The 17,721-nt window shown below is 41.9% G+C and overlaps 1 protein-coding gene across 5 annotated transcripts in view; it reads left to right on the top strand.

The window, feature by feature from the left end:
* The window catches only part of CADM1 (cell adhesion molecule 1), a 279,815-nt gene that overhangs the window by 172,936 nt on the left and 89,158 nt on the right, over window positions 1-17,721 (top strand). For all 5 annotated transcript variants that reach the window (XM_056543696.1, XM_056543697.1, XM_056543699.1 and 2 more), the window contains 4 exons: window positions 5,884-6,030; window positions 12,244-12,396; window positions 15,528-15,665; window positions 17,587-17,721. The exon at window positions 17,587-17,721 is cut by the window's right edge and continues 27 nt beyond it. In XM_056543696.1, the coding sequence (XP_056399671.1) occupies window positions 5,884-6,030; window positions 12,244-12,396; window positions 15,528-15,665; window positions 17,587-17,721 (573 nt within the window). The remainder of the gene's footprint in view (window positions 1-5,883; window positions 6,031-12,243; window positions 12,397-15,527; window positions 15,666-17,586) is intronic.

Genomic DNA, 17,721 nt, shown 5'->3' on the forward strand with positions numbered 1-17,721 from the left:
CCATCTAAAGAGGTTGTGTACTCGGAGCCACTTCTGCTCTTTAAGATGACATAAACCTGGCCTCCTGTGGGATCAGCCTTAGAATGGTTTCACGCAAAAGTATTATGGCTTTAAGCATAAGCCGTATATTAAGTGCTAAAGGCAGGATTGGACTCAGTCTGGTGGGATCATGGAAGCCTTTACTAAAGCTTTCTTTCCTGATCTCGTAGGACAGATTTGATCCTGTGCTTGACTCTAAATATATGGCACCTGTAAATGGAAAGCCATTCTTAGGCCAGTGTCAGATGGGCGTAATGCAGCTACATTGGAAAAGGTTTAAAAAATTAGCCTACCAGCAGGAAATGTAATATAGAAATAGCCCTTACTTACCTGTCATATCCCTCGCCACTCTAGCGCCAATGCTCTAGTGGTCACTGCAAGTTTGTAGGTGCCCATTCATCTTTCCAGTTTGCTCTATACACATGAATGTATAGTTCAGTTGACTACTATATCCTGTTCACAATATACACATGAATGTTTGGCTTGGCCAACAGTTATCTCTCCCGTTCGCCTGATACACATGAACCTTTAGGCTTAGCCTACAGCTATCTCTCACATTTACCCCTATACAGATGAACATTTGGCCTGGCCAACAATTATCTCTCCCGTTTGCCCCATACACGGATGATCGTTCATGTGTTTTGAATAGGGGGAGGGGTGGTAAGCCACTGTCAGACAGCCATGATGTTGACATCATGCATATCAGGAAGCCCCTATACAGATTAGAGGGATGGCTGAACCTATTTTATCTGGCTGAGTCTTCTGGTACTGTACATGGATGCAGGGTATTTCAGAACACACAAGCTGTTTTACAACTGACTAAACTATGGAGGGACTCTAATGTATAAAAGGACAACTCTGGAGACTCTTATGTTCCCTTCAGTTTTGTTATTGCACCACATCAAAAAGTAATTTCCGATTGCAACATTGTACTGTATTAGGTTATGTCTATTCTAAAGCGTTATCCAGGAGTAGAAAAATATTGCTGCTTTCTTCCAAAAACAGCACTGTTTCAGACCATGTTGAGTCTGGTATCGCAGCTCCGGTCCATTTAACTAAATGGTGCTAACTGCAGTACCACACACAGCCTCTGTGCATCTGTGAAGTTGATTGCTTAACCCTGGAATATCCCTTTACGTCTTCTCCTATTATATTGTTTAATGTGGTTTCAAACTGTAGGATGGTAAAGGGGTTGTCCTGGTTTAAAATGGTATTCTCCTCTAATGAATTTACTCCTATCCACCAAATAGGGACAACCATCTTGAGATATGGTGCCCATACTGCACTGTAAAAAGTACATAATACTATCACATCACATATGAAAAACAGATGACTTATTAAGTGTACCATAAAATGTATTGTAAAATACATTTTGTGGTACACTTTTTATGTGTTTATTATGTTTTTCATATATGACCTAATGTTTTATTTACATTTTACAGTGCAGTATGGGCACCATGTCTGTTAAATTTATATACTGTTATTTGTTGACAATATTTCTATCGCACATCTGAGGAAGAGGCTACGATTAGCCTAGAAATGTGTTATGATGATAGGCATTCAATAAAGGATATTTGCAAAAAAATTTGAGGATACAGTGATTTGCGTCAATCTTTTAGATTTTTCCCTCCTACTGGGACCTAGTAAATATACTGTTTATTGGCAGCCATGTGGTATTCCATTAGATACATGGAGGCAGTACCACGTAGTGTACTTTTATCATACAAAGCCCTGTTAAGTCGTTGTGGCTTATACACTATGAAATAAGGTGAGCAGCTCCCCAGAAGGGTTACCCTACATTGCTGACTCTCCAAACTTGGACAGCTTAAGGCTTTATGAGAAGCTCTACTATTGTTGTTTTTACAGGTTACAGGTAGCGAGAATTGTCGTCCGGCACTGCTGCCCAACAGCAACAGATCCCAGCAAACAATGTGCAAACAGTTCACACAGTCCGTGTGGTATAGGGGGTGCAATCCACAAGGTAGTAGAGACAAATGTTCATCAAGACGGCGGAAATGAAAGGATGCACTCATCCGGGGGTCTTGATAGCAGAATAATTTTACATCAACGGTGTGACACGCAGGCGGGTAGGCGCAGAGGAGCAACCTTGCAGTGACAAGCTGTTTCCTGCGCACAAGGCGCACTTCTCCGGGCTGCTGGTCTGCGCCACCGCTCACAGGTGAGCATCGGCGCAGATCAGCATCCCGATGAAGTGCGCCTTGTGCGCAGGAAACAGCTTGTCGCTGCGAGGTTGCTCCTCTGCGCCTACCCGCCTGCGTGTCACACCGTTGACGTAATAGTCTTCTGCTATCAAGACCCCCGGGTCAGTGCATCCTTTCATTTCCGCCTTCTTGATGAACGTTTTTACAGGTTATCCTGTGAATAGGGGATAACTTCTTGAGGTAAGAATAATCTATTTTTGTCTCCCTAAAAGACACGGTTTGTGGTCAAGATAACTCTGACCCTGGCAACTTTTGCAATCAAACTACTGTCTCCTAGCGTGTAGGTGAAGACTACACATACATGAAGAAACATATGTACAGAACTGTTTTAGAGCACTCTACACCTTTTATTCCGCAATCCCCATCACCGTCTCTATTATGTGCGGGGGCAGCTTTCAGTTCTGCTTATACAGTAGATAGATGTCAGACTAGGTATGACATATAAAGCTTTTTAACCCAATTTAAATGGACAAAAATGTAATAGTATTATTCCGGGCTATATATTGTATTCTGTACATGGAACAGATATTTGGGAATATAATACAGATTGATGCAGCCCTGTTTACACAAAGCTTTGTGTATGGATTTTCTGCAGGGAGATTAATCTGCATTAGACACTGGACCATCTATATTGGTATTCTCCATGCAGCCGCTCGTATTTGTTTATTACATAGAACTGAATTAATCTCTCTAATGCTGCATTGTGTGCAATGTTTCCACCACATCCCATGAACGGCAGTGTCATGGAGTCCGCTGTTACAGATTCTCTGTGGATCCTCCATTCTTGACGCGCACATTATGCAGAAACTACGGGAGTAGAGGAAAGCTTTAATTCTCTCTCCCATAGATGGAAATGTTAATATCCTGCAAAATGTACATCTAAGTGTAGTAAAATAGTCACTTTTTGAGTGGCCTGTTTTAAGTACAAAATAGTCACTATTCACAATTATGATTTGTATATAACTTTAATCTGAATAGGTCTTAAGCTTTTTGCAATTTAAGAATGTGATATATATATATATATATATATATATATATAATGCAAATAAAAACGGCACAACCAAAATCCAGAGTAAAAAAGAGATTCGGGGTGCCCGCATATCTGGAACCTGGGTCCTCCGGTTCCTTAATCCAGATAAAGCAAATATGATGCAGCACTCCACAAGTAGCAAAGAAGGTGGTTTTATTCCATCATGTGCATAGACAACATTTCACCAGTCTCACACTGGCTTTTTCTATGTATCTATCTATGTGTGTGTGTATATATATACATATGATTTGTGTTGTTTTTCATGTAGCTGTCTGTTGATGCCACTGGGTGCGCTAGTGTCTGACCATTATTGTCCGCCGCTACTATGACTTTAGAAACCATTGCTAGGGGGAATTTATCAATGCTTGCCAAAAAAAAAATCTGCAAGAATCAAACCTTCTTCATGTGTCATAAAAAGTATTTTTATTGGCAAAAAGAACAGGGGTAATTAAAATAGACTTTTTTTTAAGGTGTGTGAACATGGTGTCATTTTGCAGAACAAATTAGTGATGTTTCCGTGTTTTGAGCAAAAATGCCAGCTTTCTGGTGTGCTTTGTTATATTCCATGTAGACTTTGTTAAAGAGATCCTGTGTCATCCTCTGCAAAATCTGTTCTCTACACCACTGGTTCGTCCATTATTGTTTATTCTTCCTAACCCTCCCAGCTATGGGATCACTTATTTATTGAGCCTTTTACACAACGCAGCACGGCCATATTTTTTGTATATTATTATGCAGGCAGCCATCTTGCCTTAGCTGTTTTTAACAGCATTTATTGATATGCTTTAGGACAAACCCCATGGACCCCACAGACACAGTGGACATTTCCAGAAACTATTATTTTTATGGGGCATGTTTGTAAGCATGCTCTGTGACCTGTGCAGAGGTCATGCTACAGGGGTGGAAGGCTGATCTCCCATTGTTTACTGCATCTAGTGGTATCCTCTTGCAGTGGACAGATCTCTTGCCAGCAGCCTTCTATTTATCATCACAGACAGAACAGGAAGTCTGTTTTGTTTTAGACATAGTGGCCAGAATGAAAACTGCAGGTACTGCAGCACATAATATTGAATACTACTTAGGGTCTAGACCATCAACTGAGCTGCCACCACCTCTCTGCTCAACACGAAGATTACTCACAATTCAGCAATGTTGGCCACCCACTTGACAGTACATCTCTGCAATGATCTCCATAGATTATAAACAGGAGCGGTCCCCATTCTTTAATTCTGAATCCACTATGAACCTGACTGCTGTCCTGTGGAGAAGTGAGCAGTTTGCGTCCGGCTCACCGTCTAGGCCCTAATAAGTATGATGACTGCCAAAAGTAAGAACATCAGTAGCTGGGGAATATGCGGGACTGGAAGGAATAAAATCAGGTGACTTCAAGAAGCAGCGACTCGAAGTAGATGCTATTGCTATGGGTATTGGTCATCATCCCTATGGGCATTGTAGAGGTCATCTCTATCGGCTTAGGTGACCATCCCTATGGGATTGGTAATGGCTGGCATTAATAGTAATAGTAACCCATTACTTGAGACAAGACTCACTGACTTATAATGTGAATTCTCATGAAGGGTGCATTATTTAGCATCCATTGTTGACATGATTAGTTTTTCCAGTGGATTATAAGGAAAAACTCTTTATATTCAGTGTTTTAACCAAGAACCTGCTGCCTAGAGCTGTTCTTGCCACACCAGAACAGGTGGCCAGGACAGGGGGAGCGTTGCCTCTCCTCTCTTTTCCAATCAGGCTACTAAATGTACTTGGACTGGTGCCCAGTAGTGTGTGTCGAGTTTTCAGGGAGCCTGTTTGTGAGACACCCACTGAACAGACCGGCTTCTTAAATAATTAAAGTTCTAAAAAGGAAAGAAAAAAATTAAGTGTACGTGTGTTCAATCTGTTCAATGTGTATTTAAACACATGTTGTGATAAGGTGTGCTCTCCTCCGCAGTACCACCAGGTGGCTTCACTGCAATAAATGGCTAAGGCTTAGAGCTCATATGGAGACTGCTGTAAAGTGTCTATGTGGCAACATAATGTAGAGATCTTATCTCCTAGAAATAGGGTTTCTTCTTTGTACAACTGTGTGTCCTTTAAAGAGGTATTCCTACTTTAGACATTTGATATGCTGTAAATGTTTGATCCACGACCCATATCTAGACCCGTTTCTAGAATTTGGGTCTCCCGAGTTACAGAAGAAGTTGCAGAAAAAGCAGAGAAAGTTTTCACTCGCGTCCTAGAAATAGCTGCCAGGTGCTGTCTCCCCACTTTGGTGGTCCCTATTTTGGAGATAGGTGTTGGTTCCTGTGGTGGAACCGGTATTTATTAGAAATTTAGGGCATATACTTTTTATAGGCCATACAAGTCCTAAGTGGGAATACATCTTTATTTCTTACATTATATCATTTGAGCTGATTTTGATTTTATACAAAATTAACAGAAAATGATCAGTATTTTGCTTGTTCTTGTCAATTGTGATGAAACTACAGACTGAGAATCCACACTGAGCTCCTGATAGTAGTGCGGACAGAGCCTACCTTTGTATGTATTCCGTGTTCATTGTCTTAATAATTTATGCTTGTTTTCCAGGAGAGCGTCAGAATCTTGAGACCGAGAATGTGACGGTGGTGGAAGGAGAGGTTGCAACCATAAGCTGCCGAGTCAAGAACAACGATGATTCTGTAATCCAGCTGCTGAACCCCAACCGGCAAACCATCTACTTCCGAGATTTCAGACGTAAGTGGCCGCAGACGGTGTCCATTTAGGGTTTCTTAGTCTCACTAGAGGAAATGATTCTGAGGACCGACCCTCCATCTATACAGAATTTCTCCACATCCAGTTTTATTTCCATCATAATCTTTGTTACTATTACAAATGCAAGGCATATAATTAAAGTAAATGGTTATGTGTGAATCAGCCCATATATAATAGTCTATAATGGTAAGCAACTAGTACCTAATAGGTTGTCTTCTGCTGGACCTTTGCCACTTATGATTGGCCTCACTGGAGGAGCTTGAGCAGAATTTGCGCTCTCTGAAGGATCCTCTTGTATTCTGATGGACCAGTCCACCCATAACTCCAGATTAGGGATCCACCGATATCGTTTTTTTCGGGCCGATACCAATACCGATAATCTGTGGAGGTTAGGGCCGATAGCTGATAATTTATACCGATATTCCGGTATAAATTATCGGCTATTTATTCCCCTGCGACACCGCTGCAGATCATTGATTTAAAGCTGGCCGCCACCACTTGCTTCTCTCCCCCTGCCGCCGCCACCCGCTTCTCTCCCCCTGCCGCCGCCACCCGCCTCGCCGCACCGTGCCTAGGGGTGCCCCCAGCTGTTGCCAAACTACTACTCCCAGCATGCCCGGACAGCCGTTGGCTGTCCGGGCATACTGGGGGTTGTAGTTTTGCAACAGCTGGAGGGCCTACTGTAGGTATAGTATATTATACAGACCCCTGTCCATCCCAGAACCCTTACTCACCTTCCCAGTTGCTGCAGGGACCGTCCGGGGAGCGTGGTCCGGGCCATCCATCCTTCCTGTAGTGTCCGGCGGCATTCCGGGTGGAGGGTGAACCGGTACGGGCTGTCCTTCTTCTCCGGGGGTCCTCTTCTTCACTCCGGGCAGGCTCCGGCCTAGTAACGCTGCATAGACGCCGCTGCGCAGCGACGCACCTGACGTCACGGCGTAGCGGCGTCTATGCAGCGTACTAGGCCGAAGCCTGCATGGAGTGGAGAAGAGGACCCCCGGAGAAGGACAGCCCGGACCGGTTCACCCTCCACCTGGAATGCCGCCGGACACTACAGGAAGGATGGATGGCCTGGACCACCCCCATTACGGGTAAGTAAAAAAAAATTTTATTGACTCGGAGGGTGGGGGAGGGGCCCGACCGGTATAGCGGTATGGGCAAAAATCCATACCGTGGGAGAAAAAAAACCCGGTATCCGGTTCATACCGGTATACCGCCCAGCACTACGGTGGGGGGTGCGACGCGGTGCGGTGGGTCGGGGGGGGCGCGGTCGCGGTGCGGGGGGCGGGGCATTATCTGCTTATCGGCAAGGTAATTACCGATAATGCCCAAAATCGTGATTATCGGCCACTAATATCGGCCATACCAATAATCGGTCGATCCCTACTCCAGATAAACTATATGTAATTCCTTAAATCCTTTTTTTACCAGGCTGACCCATGTATGTAAACAAGCACTGATCTTGCAGATCTTGCATTTAAGGAGCCTTTCCAGGGCTCGATAATCATGTTGGCAGGACCCCGCAGACAATTATTACATTGTTTTGTGTGTCCTTTTTATTTAATCATTGTAAGCATTACAGCTCCTATTTTCACAGGGTAATGTTCAGCCGCCAAAGGGATTTTTGCAGCTGCATAAGCAATATGATCATCCGATGAAGGATCGGGCTGATCGCTGGCCATTTTAAATTGACTGATTATCAAGAATGAATGCTCTTGATATTGCAGCTTTATTTTATGGACAGAATAAGAGATTGTCTCATGTCTGCTCCATACATAGCAATATCTACAGAGTGTCAATCTGTTTTATAGTATAGAGATCGGAAAACAAGCATTCCCTTCCCCCCTGCAGCTTGATAACTGGATTTTCCTGCTGTACATTAGGAAATATGCTCTGATTACATAATAATATGATTCCAGAGAGCCTCTCTAGGAATGCACCTGCATTTGTGGCCAGGGATCCATGGTGATATTTGGTTGTCGGCAGATGGGAGTAAAATAGCAGCGTTACCACCATAACTCTTGTGTATATGTCGTGTGTCAGTTGCCAACCAAATATTGCTATGGAGTCAAAACCTAAATGGATTTTGAACACATGACTATATGAGAAAATTACTATTTATGCTGTCGCCTAATATAGTTATCTACATTGGAAAAAAAAAAAGCTTTATTCTTTATTGACCACCTGTTATCGTCTTTAAATGCATCCATCAATATCTGTTACAGTTTAGAGAGATGGATCTATAATCTTTGCAATCATTTTGTATTAAGACACTAAGCATTGTCCCCCTAATATCTGTTCATAGTGCTACTATACGTTGTACATGACTGTTTAAGCTTCTTCTTTTTTTTTTTTTCCAACCCAGAGGATTAGATCGTCCCACGAATAATTATTTCATGCAGCTCACTTGTTTTGACAGCCGCTCTGCTCCACTGGCATGTTACATGTTTTATTACATACATCATGTTGCATTACATCACGTTTTTTGACAGTCAACCGGTCACAAATGGCTTCTGATTTATTGATCGCTGCAGAAAACCAATCTGTCATCACGGTCCACACTAAGCAGATCTGTAAAATTTAAGAGTCCGCAAAATCTTTGTTGCACAGTAATGCTGTTACAATCCCTGGCACAGCTATGAGCGCAGTTACTCCCTTATCTGCTGTATCTCGGTAATGCATTATTGCTTCCCAGCTCTGTAGGATGGCTTATTACAGGTAATGTTACACATTTCTCAGCAGTACTTCTTTTCTTTCCCCTTGGCCTGTTACCCAGTGATACGTAATGGTTTATTTATTCTCTATATTTGCCGTTTGCTTCCACAGTAGATGCGCTAATGCAGTGTTTCTGTTCCCCGTAGTTTGCACACAGTTGTCGATTGATCGGTTTTGCGCTTTAGAAATATATGTAATTTATTGAAAAGGGAGATTGAGGTATTACAGGAGGCCTCTTCATCCTCCTCTCCAGCCTATTTTTCTAGTTCATTACTTCCAGTACGTTTAAAGACCAGTTTTGAACCCCAGGGAATGTATTATAGTGTAAGAACATTTTGGTTTATAGATGATAGAGAGAGCCAAGATTTAATAAAGTTGACTTGTGCCACACATCTTAAGAGTTCTAGACTCTCAAGTGAGCACTGTCATTTGAACAAACTTTGCATAGATCAATAGTACAAGTGAATATAAGAAACTTTGCCCTACAGCTTATAAGACCAAAATTGCTTATTTCTCCTGTTATCAAACCTTTTCCCTCTCCTTATGCCTCCTGCTGTGAAAATAATCTCTGAAAATCATCTCAGCTTAGTCCTGTGTCTGCGCAGCAAACCAATACAAGTCTATGGAGGGAGCCCTTCCCACCAGCTCTAGGAGAACTTCTAATTAGAGGTGGAGCCTGCAGAGCAGAAATCTTCGGAAATATACCATACACAAGTTATATAGTGGCCTGACATAAAGCTGCTCCTAGTGTACACACACAGGTCAGCTTGTCCTGGAAAGTCACCTGAAAGGACATGGCACTTTTTAACTGGGTCTGACAAAGTTACATCTTCTTAGATAAGCAAACATGGCTTTGATTAAAAAGCCTGGCCTAACGATGCCAAAAATGCACCAGAATTGTGGCACACAATTCCGATTCGAAGTAAGCCAAACAATAATTGGTCTAAGGCAGTGGTCTCCACCTGAGGCCCTCCAAATGTTGCAAGGCTACAACTCCCGACCTGACCTGGCCAAAAATTGTTTCCCTTTTAATGTATAAGTCCCTATTATATGGTAATTATCTGGCTATTTCAAGACTCCTGATGGCTTAGACTATAGACGTCAATAAAACAGTCTGCAGTTTGACATGGTTGGACTGGCAAGCTTATCTCCTATGGTTGATTTGCTTGCTTGTGTAGTCACTAGAGAGTTTTTAGGTACTCGCTTATTGTATTGAGCCAAAATTCATATAATGGGTAATTTCCCTGAACATTTATATGACTCAGAAGGGAGCACTTAGAATTAACACATTCTGGACTGTGGATTTCATAAAGGTTGTCAGGTCTGACATCATTTGGTCATCTACCACATGTTCTTATATCCTCTGTAGATATTTTTTTCTGTTTTGTGAACCTCTATGTGTAATCTCTTCATACTTATCACCAGGAAAGGGCAACATTTTATAGCTGATATTTTATTATCAAGAGCATGGTGCCTGTCTCTCTGGGACATCTCTAGTGATTTATGGGCATAAATACTGGTACATCAAATACTAGAGGAAGGTGGGAATGCCAACTGAGGTCAAGTAATGGTGGATAGTGTACTTTTATATATAAAACAGATCAAATAAAGTCTATAGGTGTTCCTACAATGTGGATGACCAGTTGTATAGAACACATTGGGGGCTGTACATTACATTAGGGATGACCTGTTGTCTGAGGATAAACTGCAAATACATTTTATATTGAGTAAAACATTGTTACTTTGTTCAGCCTTCAAGCTCAGTTAATCTCTGGAAGTGTTACTTAGCAGCAGACAATCTAGCTCATTACCCAGCATCCCCATCTCTCTCGCCTATGACTAATAACCGATGAAATGTGATCGTACTGCTCCTCCTGACCTCACTTTATCGTTGTCAGTCAGTCTTTAACATTTTGTTGCTCTCTCCTGGCCATTAGCTTCTTCTACTATATGGCTTATGTTTATTCCTTCATTACTTTGGGACACCTTTTTTGATACTCGACCCTATTGTCTTCTAACATTTTTAGTGGTTTCATTACTAGTGAACTTATGTCTCTCCATAGCCAGCAACTTATATGTAGCTGGTTGCATAAATATTCTTTTTTTTCATTTTATTTGCTATTATGTCCACACATACCATGTTAGAATTTCTCATAATGCATATAAGATACATTATGGAAACATGGTAGCGAACCCCTTGACAGACTACAATTCTCATCACAACAAGTAGATCCAACTTTTTCTCTGTGTAAGTCTATACAGCCAGAAGGACAGATCTGGAGGCTGGCGGGGGGGGGGGGGGGGGGGGGGAGCATGATGCTATGCACTTCTCCAGCTTTGCACTAGCAAGCGTAGCAAGTCTTACGAGTGATACCCTATGTGATCATACCTTGTGGTGCGCTTGCCCGGACCCTAGCCAGTCAATACTTTTGGCCTGTTTCCATGACTAGGGATTTTAGTAAAGCGGAAATCTCCCCTGAAATGAAGTGTTATCCATGGAGGAGAGCGATTTTACCCATCCTTTTCCCAGGAAGCATTGCCCAGCCCTACCTATGCCATCTGGTGGTCTTCTCAAGGAGAAACAATTCTTCCTAAGAGTTCTAGGATATTATTGTAAGAATACTGTGCCCTTATGGAACTCTTTAAGGGTTCCTCAACTTTATGACCTCCTCTATTGAGAAAACCATGGGAGAAACAAAAGCACAAGATGCTTTAAAGGGGTACTCTGGGCCTAAGATATCTTATCCCCTATCCAAAGGATAGGGGATAAGATGTCTGATCGCGTGGTCTCGCCGCTGTGAACCCCCCGCAATCTCTCATGCATTACCACCTGTCTCAGCTGCACGAAGTGATGATCGTCCGTGTCTGAAGACTCACGACCACGGGATGTCATGCCCCCGCCCCTCAATGCAAGTCTATGGGAGGGGGCATGACAGCTGAAAGGTGCCCTTCTCTTTTTGGAGATTACTTGTGATAGGTGACATCCTTGTATATTGTTTGTGTGGAAAAATCCCAGCTAAAGGAAAACTTATAGGAAACTACAGATGAACTACCTGGCTCCTGGTATTTGTTCAGCCATGGTTAATCTATGTTAGCCATTAAGAAGAACAGGGTGGGGAGGCAGAATGTCCCACCAGCCATGTTGTTCTGTGAATGGCAGCTCATACTGGCGATTGTATTCAATATCTGTAAAACCAGAAATTAGCCAGTTGCACTCTGACAAGAAGTGTTCTAAGAACTCCACTTACTAAGTGCATTCCGATAAGTTGATTCCCAATACGTCTTGGCACTATTGATTTTTTTTAAATAGTTTTTCTTTTTAACTAGTCCATTTGCTGACTTAATGGTTTTTAGTATTTGTCTTTTGATACTTTGTATAATGTATTTATTTATTTTTTGGCCAGGAATGATATTGATATACTGTGTCTTTTGTATTTGCATCCTTTTCTATAATGTATTTTTTTTTCTTTTACTCTACAGCCTTGAAGGACTCACGATTCCAGCTGGTAAACTTCTCCAGTAGTGAATTGAGGGTGTCGCTAACAAACGTGTCTATCCACGATGAGGGGAGATACTTCTGTCAGCTCTACACTGACCCCCCACAGGAGGCGTATACAACAATCACTGTGCTTAGTAAGGAGTTACAGCTTTTTTTCCCCTGTTGATATCTGTTTATTTTTGTCTGTTTAATCTATCGAAGCTCCATTCTTATGCATATCTGGCATTGCTTTGCTCATGACCCATGATTAATTACATGGCCGTAAATGTTGGCACCCCTGACATTTTTAAGAAAGTGAGGTTATTCTCAGAGAAATTGATTGCAGTAACACATGTTTTGCTAAACACATGTTTATTCCCTTTGTGTGTATTGGAACTAAACCAAAGAAGGGAGAGAAAAAAAGCTAATTGGACATAATGTCACACCAAACTCCAAAAACGATCTGGACAAAATTATTGCCCCCGTTTCAAAGTTGTGGAAAAATAAGATTGTTTCAAGCATGTGATGCTCCTTTAAACTCACCTGGGGCAAGTAACAGGTGTGGGCAATATACAAATCACACCTGAAAGTGAGAGAAGTTCACTTTGTCTTAGCATTGTGTTTCTGTGTGTGCCATACCAAGCATGGACAACAGAAGGAGGAGAAGAGAACGGTCTGAGGACTTGAGAAACAAAATTGTGGAAAAATTTCAACAATCTCGAGGTTACAAGTCCATCTCCAGAGATCTAGATTTGCCTTTGTCCACAGTGCGCAACATTATCAAGAAGTTTGCAAGCCATGGCACTGTAGCTAATCTCCCTGGACGTGGACGGAAGAGAAAAATTTATGAAAGGTGTCAACGCAGGATAGTCTGGATGGTGGATAAGCAGCCCCAAACAAGTTCCAAAGATATTCAAGCTGTCCTGCAGGCTCAGGGAGCCATCAGTGTCAGCGCAAACTATCCGTCAACATTTAAATGAAACGATTGGCAGGAGACGCAGGAGGACCCCACTGCTGACACAGAGACATAAAAAAGCAAGACTACATTTTGCCAAAATGAACTTGAGTAAGCCAAAATCCTTCTGGGAAAACATCTTGTGGACAGATGAGACCAAGATAGAGCTTTTTGGTACATCATTCTACTGTTTACCGAAAACAGAATAAGGCCTACAAAGAAAATAATACAGTACCTACAGTGAAATATGGTGGAGGTTCAATGATGTTTTGGGGTTGTTTTGCTGCCTCTGGCACTGGGTGCCTTGAATGTGTGCAAGGCATCATGAAATCTGAGGATTACCAACGGATTTTGGGTCGCACTGTACAGACCAGTGCCAGAAAGGCGAGTTTGCGTCCGAGATCTTGGGTCTTCCAGCAGGACAATGACCCCAAACATACGTCAAAAAGCACCCAGAAATGGATAGCAACAAAGCGCTGGAGAGTTCTAAAGTGACAAGCAATGAGTCCAGATCTAAATCCCCTTAAAAACCTGTGGAGAAATCTTAAAATTGCTACTGGGAAGAGGCGCCCTTCCAATAAGAGAGACCTGGAGCAGTTTGCAAAGGAAGAGTGGTCCAACATTCCGGCTGAGAGGTGTAAGAAGCTTATTGAAAGCGACTGACTTCAGTAATTTTTTCCAAAGGGTGTGAAACCAAATATTATATTAAAGCGTACCCGTCAGATCCTACAAAAAAATATTTTTAACATATCACTCAGTACCTAATCCTGACCATGTACATCACATTTTTATGTGTCTAGCACCTTTTATTTATTTTTTTTATTACACTTTTTAGCTCACTAGTCTGAATTCCTCTCAGAGGGAGGGGGGGGGGGGTGGCCTCGTCTCCGCCCCCTCCCTCAGTATGCTGCCTGCTCACATCTCCCCTAGCATTAGCAGGACTAGTATGTGTCCAAGCAGGCAGAGAGCAGGCAGGGAGCAGTTGTATGACTGGGCTTTTCAATATGAAATACTGAAAAATTTCTAATGAAAGCAATTGCAAAACCTATTGGTTTTGCGTACTTTACAACATATCAAACGTTTTTGTATCGGACAGTGCCCATTTAAGGGTGCCAATAATTTTGTCCAGCCCATTTTTGGAGTTTGGTGTCCATGCTTAGTGTGGCACTCACAGAAACACAATGCAAGGACTAAGTGTACTTCTCTCCTTTTTATCTACTTTCAGGTGTGATTTTTTTTTTTATATTGTCCACACCTGTTACTTGCCCCAGGTGAGTTCAAAGGAGCAGCACATGCTTGAAACAATCTTATTTTTCCTCAATTTTGAAAGGGTGGCAATAATTTTGTCCAGCCAATTGTTTGAGTTTGGTGTGACATTATGTCCAATTTGCAATTTTTCCTCCCTTTTTTGGTTTAGTTCCAATACACACAAATGGGAATAAACATGTATATAGCAAAACATGTGTTACTGCAATCCTTTTCTGTGAGAAATACTTAATTTTCTTGAAAAATTTCAGGGGGCCAACATTTACGCCCATGACTGTATTTCTTTTCCATTCCACGGTTTCCTTGATACTAGAGTTTTAACTCTCTTTCATTCAATTGTACAGTCTGGAATAAAACTAATGTTGCTACATATTGCTGACCTTCATCGTCATGTAATGTTTCATCTGTTGTCTTCTGAGCAATCTGTCCCGACTTCCTGTTTAGCTTTTCTTTTACTTTGTGTTAATGTACATCTTTCCAGTTTTGATCTTTCATGTTAGCTCTGTGATTTATTTTATTTTTTTACATTTTTGTTTTTGTAAATGTTCCACTTACTCAACAATCTATATACAGATGAAAATGAAAGACAAATAAATAAAACATCCTTGTAGTTGACCCTTTCAAGGACCCATATTTACTTAACCTGATTTACTTCTAGCTAACTGACCTGTTAACTGAAGCCGGCCAAACACTTGAGATAGCTATTGGCAGAGTTACACGTTTATTCTAATAGGAAGAGGAGAATTAGACACTACCAGACCCTACTGGCAGCAGATTATGTTTCACAAGAACAAAAGATCAGACATATTGAAACCATACATGCCGGAGATCTTTTCTCCTACATCTACCTACGGAGGACAGTCAGAAGGCACCAGATATGTTAGATCATAGATGATCAGTTTGATTTTTATGTGTGAAGCCACCTCGACCCACATTGTAACATGATTGTTTCCATTTAGCCTGCTTTCATAGTATTTACTCTTTTTGTAGGTTTACTAATAAATTTTGTTCTATTTTTGGTTTCCCCGATTCTTACCCCACACCCCATTTTTGTCGTTGTTTCAGTTCCACCAAACAACTTGGTGATTGATGTGCAGAAGGACACATATGTAGAAGGAGAAGAAGTGGAGATGAATTGCACAGCTATGGCCAGCAAACCAGCAGCAGTAATACGCTGGTTAAAGGGAAATCAAGAGTTGGAAGGTGAGATGAAACGAGTATGAAGCCAATTTCACATGAGCGTAATACAATCGCGTTGTTGTGCCTTTATAACAGCTCAGGCCCAACTATGGTTTTAATGACTGAAACTGATAGTTCCGTAGATCACTGATGCTGTCACTTTAGGTCGTTCAATCCATAGTTTGAATGAGGCTTATAATCCTAACGCAGAATCAAAAATGCAATCATATTACAGTCATGGGAATCCGGCCTTAGGTACAGGTGAGGAAAGAGATTTAGTCTTGTATTAAAATGTGAGATTTTTCTGTGTCTAAACTTCGATGTAGAGCCTTCCTAAATTCCCCCCATAGTTCCTTACAAGTCATACTGTTTGTATTCTATTGATAGAGGGCTGTATAAACAGTGGTATGAAATTAGAAAGAAGGCGGCAAACAGATGACAAACGCAGCTTATAGGGGTCCTCTGGGATCCCTTACAGTCTCCAGAAGATAGCTTGACTCTTACCGCTGCCAACGTTAGTACGTTTTGGAAGATGGGAGTTGGATCACTCAGCGGTAAGAGGCAGGCCCTGTTCTGATGAGATCAAAAAACAGTCCAAACTCTGGGGATAGGGGGTACATTTTCATTACTAGAGTACCCATTTAATACGGACATTCGGAAAAATTAGTTACAATACTTTCAAAGCCTGATGTTTTAGAGGAACTTAAAAACCTTGTCCAATTATTTCCTTTATTTTCATCTTACCATTGATATAGATTTATCCTAGAAATTATTACTAACCACATCGGTTTGTTCCAAGCATCTACTGCTCTCAGTAAAATAATATTTCTTCCACTGATCTTTGAGAACTCTGGGGTGGATGCACACCATCTGGATTCATTGTCTTACTTTAAAATGCTTAAAGGGGTACTACGCCCCTAGACATCTTAAGCCCTATCCAAAGGATAGGAGATAAGATGTCTGATCGCTGGGGTCCCCACCCCAGACAGACATCCAGTGCACGGAGCAAACTTCATTCTGTGCTGGATGACTGGCGATTGCGGGGCGGAGACTCGAAACGTCACGGCCATGCCTCCTCTATGCAAGTTTATGGGAGGGGGCGGTCACGCCCCTTCCCATAGACTTGCATTGGGGGGCGTTGCCGGTATATCACAAGCCTCCGGAGCTGCAACCAACACTCTAAACGAATGCCGGGTGCAGCAGGGAGATCGCAAGGATCCCCAGCAGTGGGACCCCCACGATCAGACATCTTATCAGCTATTCTTTGGATAGAGCATAAGATGTCTAGGGGCGGAGTACCCCTTTAAGCATTTTAAAGTAATACAATGGATCCAGATGGTGTGCATCTACCCCAGAATTCTCAAAGATCAGTGGAAGAAATATTATTTAACTGAAAGAGCAGTAGATGCTTGGAACAAACCAATGTGGTTGGAAATAATTTCTAGGATAAAGCTATATCTATGCAAAGATGAAAATAAAGGAAATAGTTGGACAAGGTGATCTTTTTTCAGCTGTTTTTCTCCTATGTTTCTAAGTCCGCTCTAAGAACAGAACACAGCTTGTGTGATTTTCTTTTTTGTAAGAACTCCATAGACAGTCGGTAAATAGCTTGAAACAAAGAGCTGGGTAGGTAGCATTTAGAGAGACAGGAAAAGATTCTCTATAAAGCATCCTAAAGGCTTCTCTGTGGAAAAATGGATGTGAAGATTACATATTACATTGGGTAGCTCTAGATCAGGTCATCCTGACATTGTACGGAGTGGTAAACACAAGCCCAGATCTAGGACATGCATTTTAAAATTCTTTTCAAACTGAGAGCTACAATGTACTAGGAACATTTAAAAAGGAAATCAGAGGTGAGAGCAAGAATAAGATAGGCTGGATGTAGAATTCAATAAATATTACATGAGAATGTAAGGCTGTGTCTTTCCCTGGATATTCTCAGGCGGAAAGACAGAAGTGGAGGCCGTGGACAATAAGATGTTCAGAGTTCGCAGTCAAATATCAGTCACCGTTCTTCGAGAAGATGATGAAGTCCCCTTTGTGTGTCTTGTTGACCATCCAGCTGTGAAGGACCTGG

This window comes from Hyla sarda, chromosome 10 (assembly GCF_029499605.1).
Source record: "Hyla sarda isolate aHylSar1 chromosome 10, aHylSar1.hap1, whole genome shotgun sequence".
Lineage (NCBI taxonomy): Eukaryota > Metazoa > Chordata > Amphibia > Anura > Hylidae > Hyla > Hyla sarda.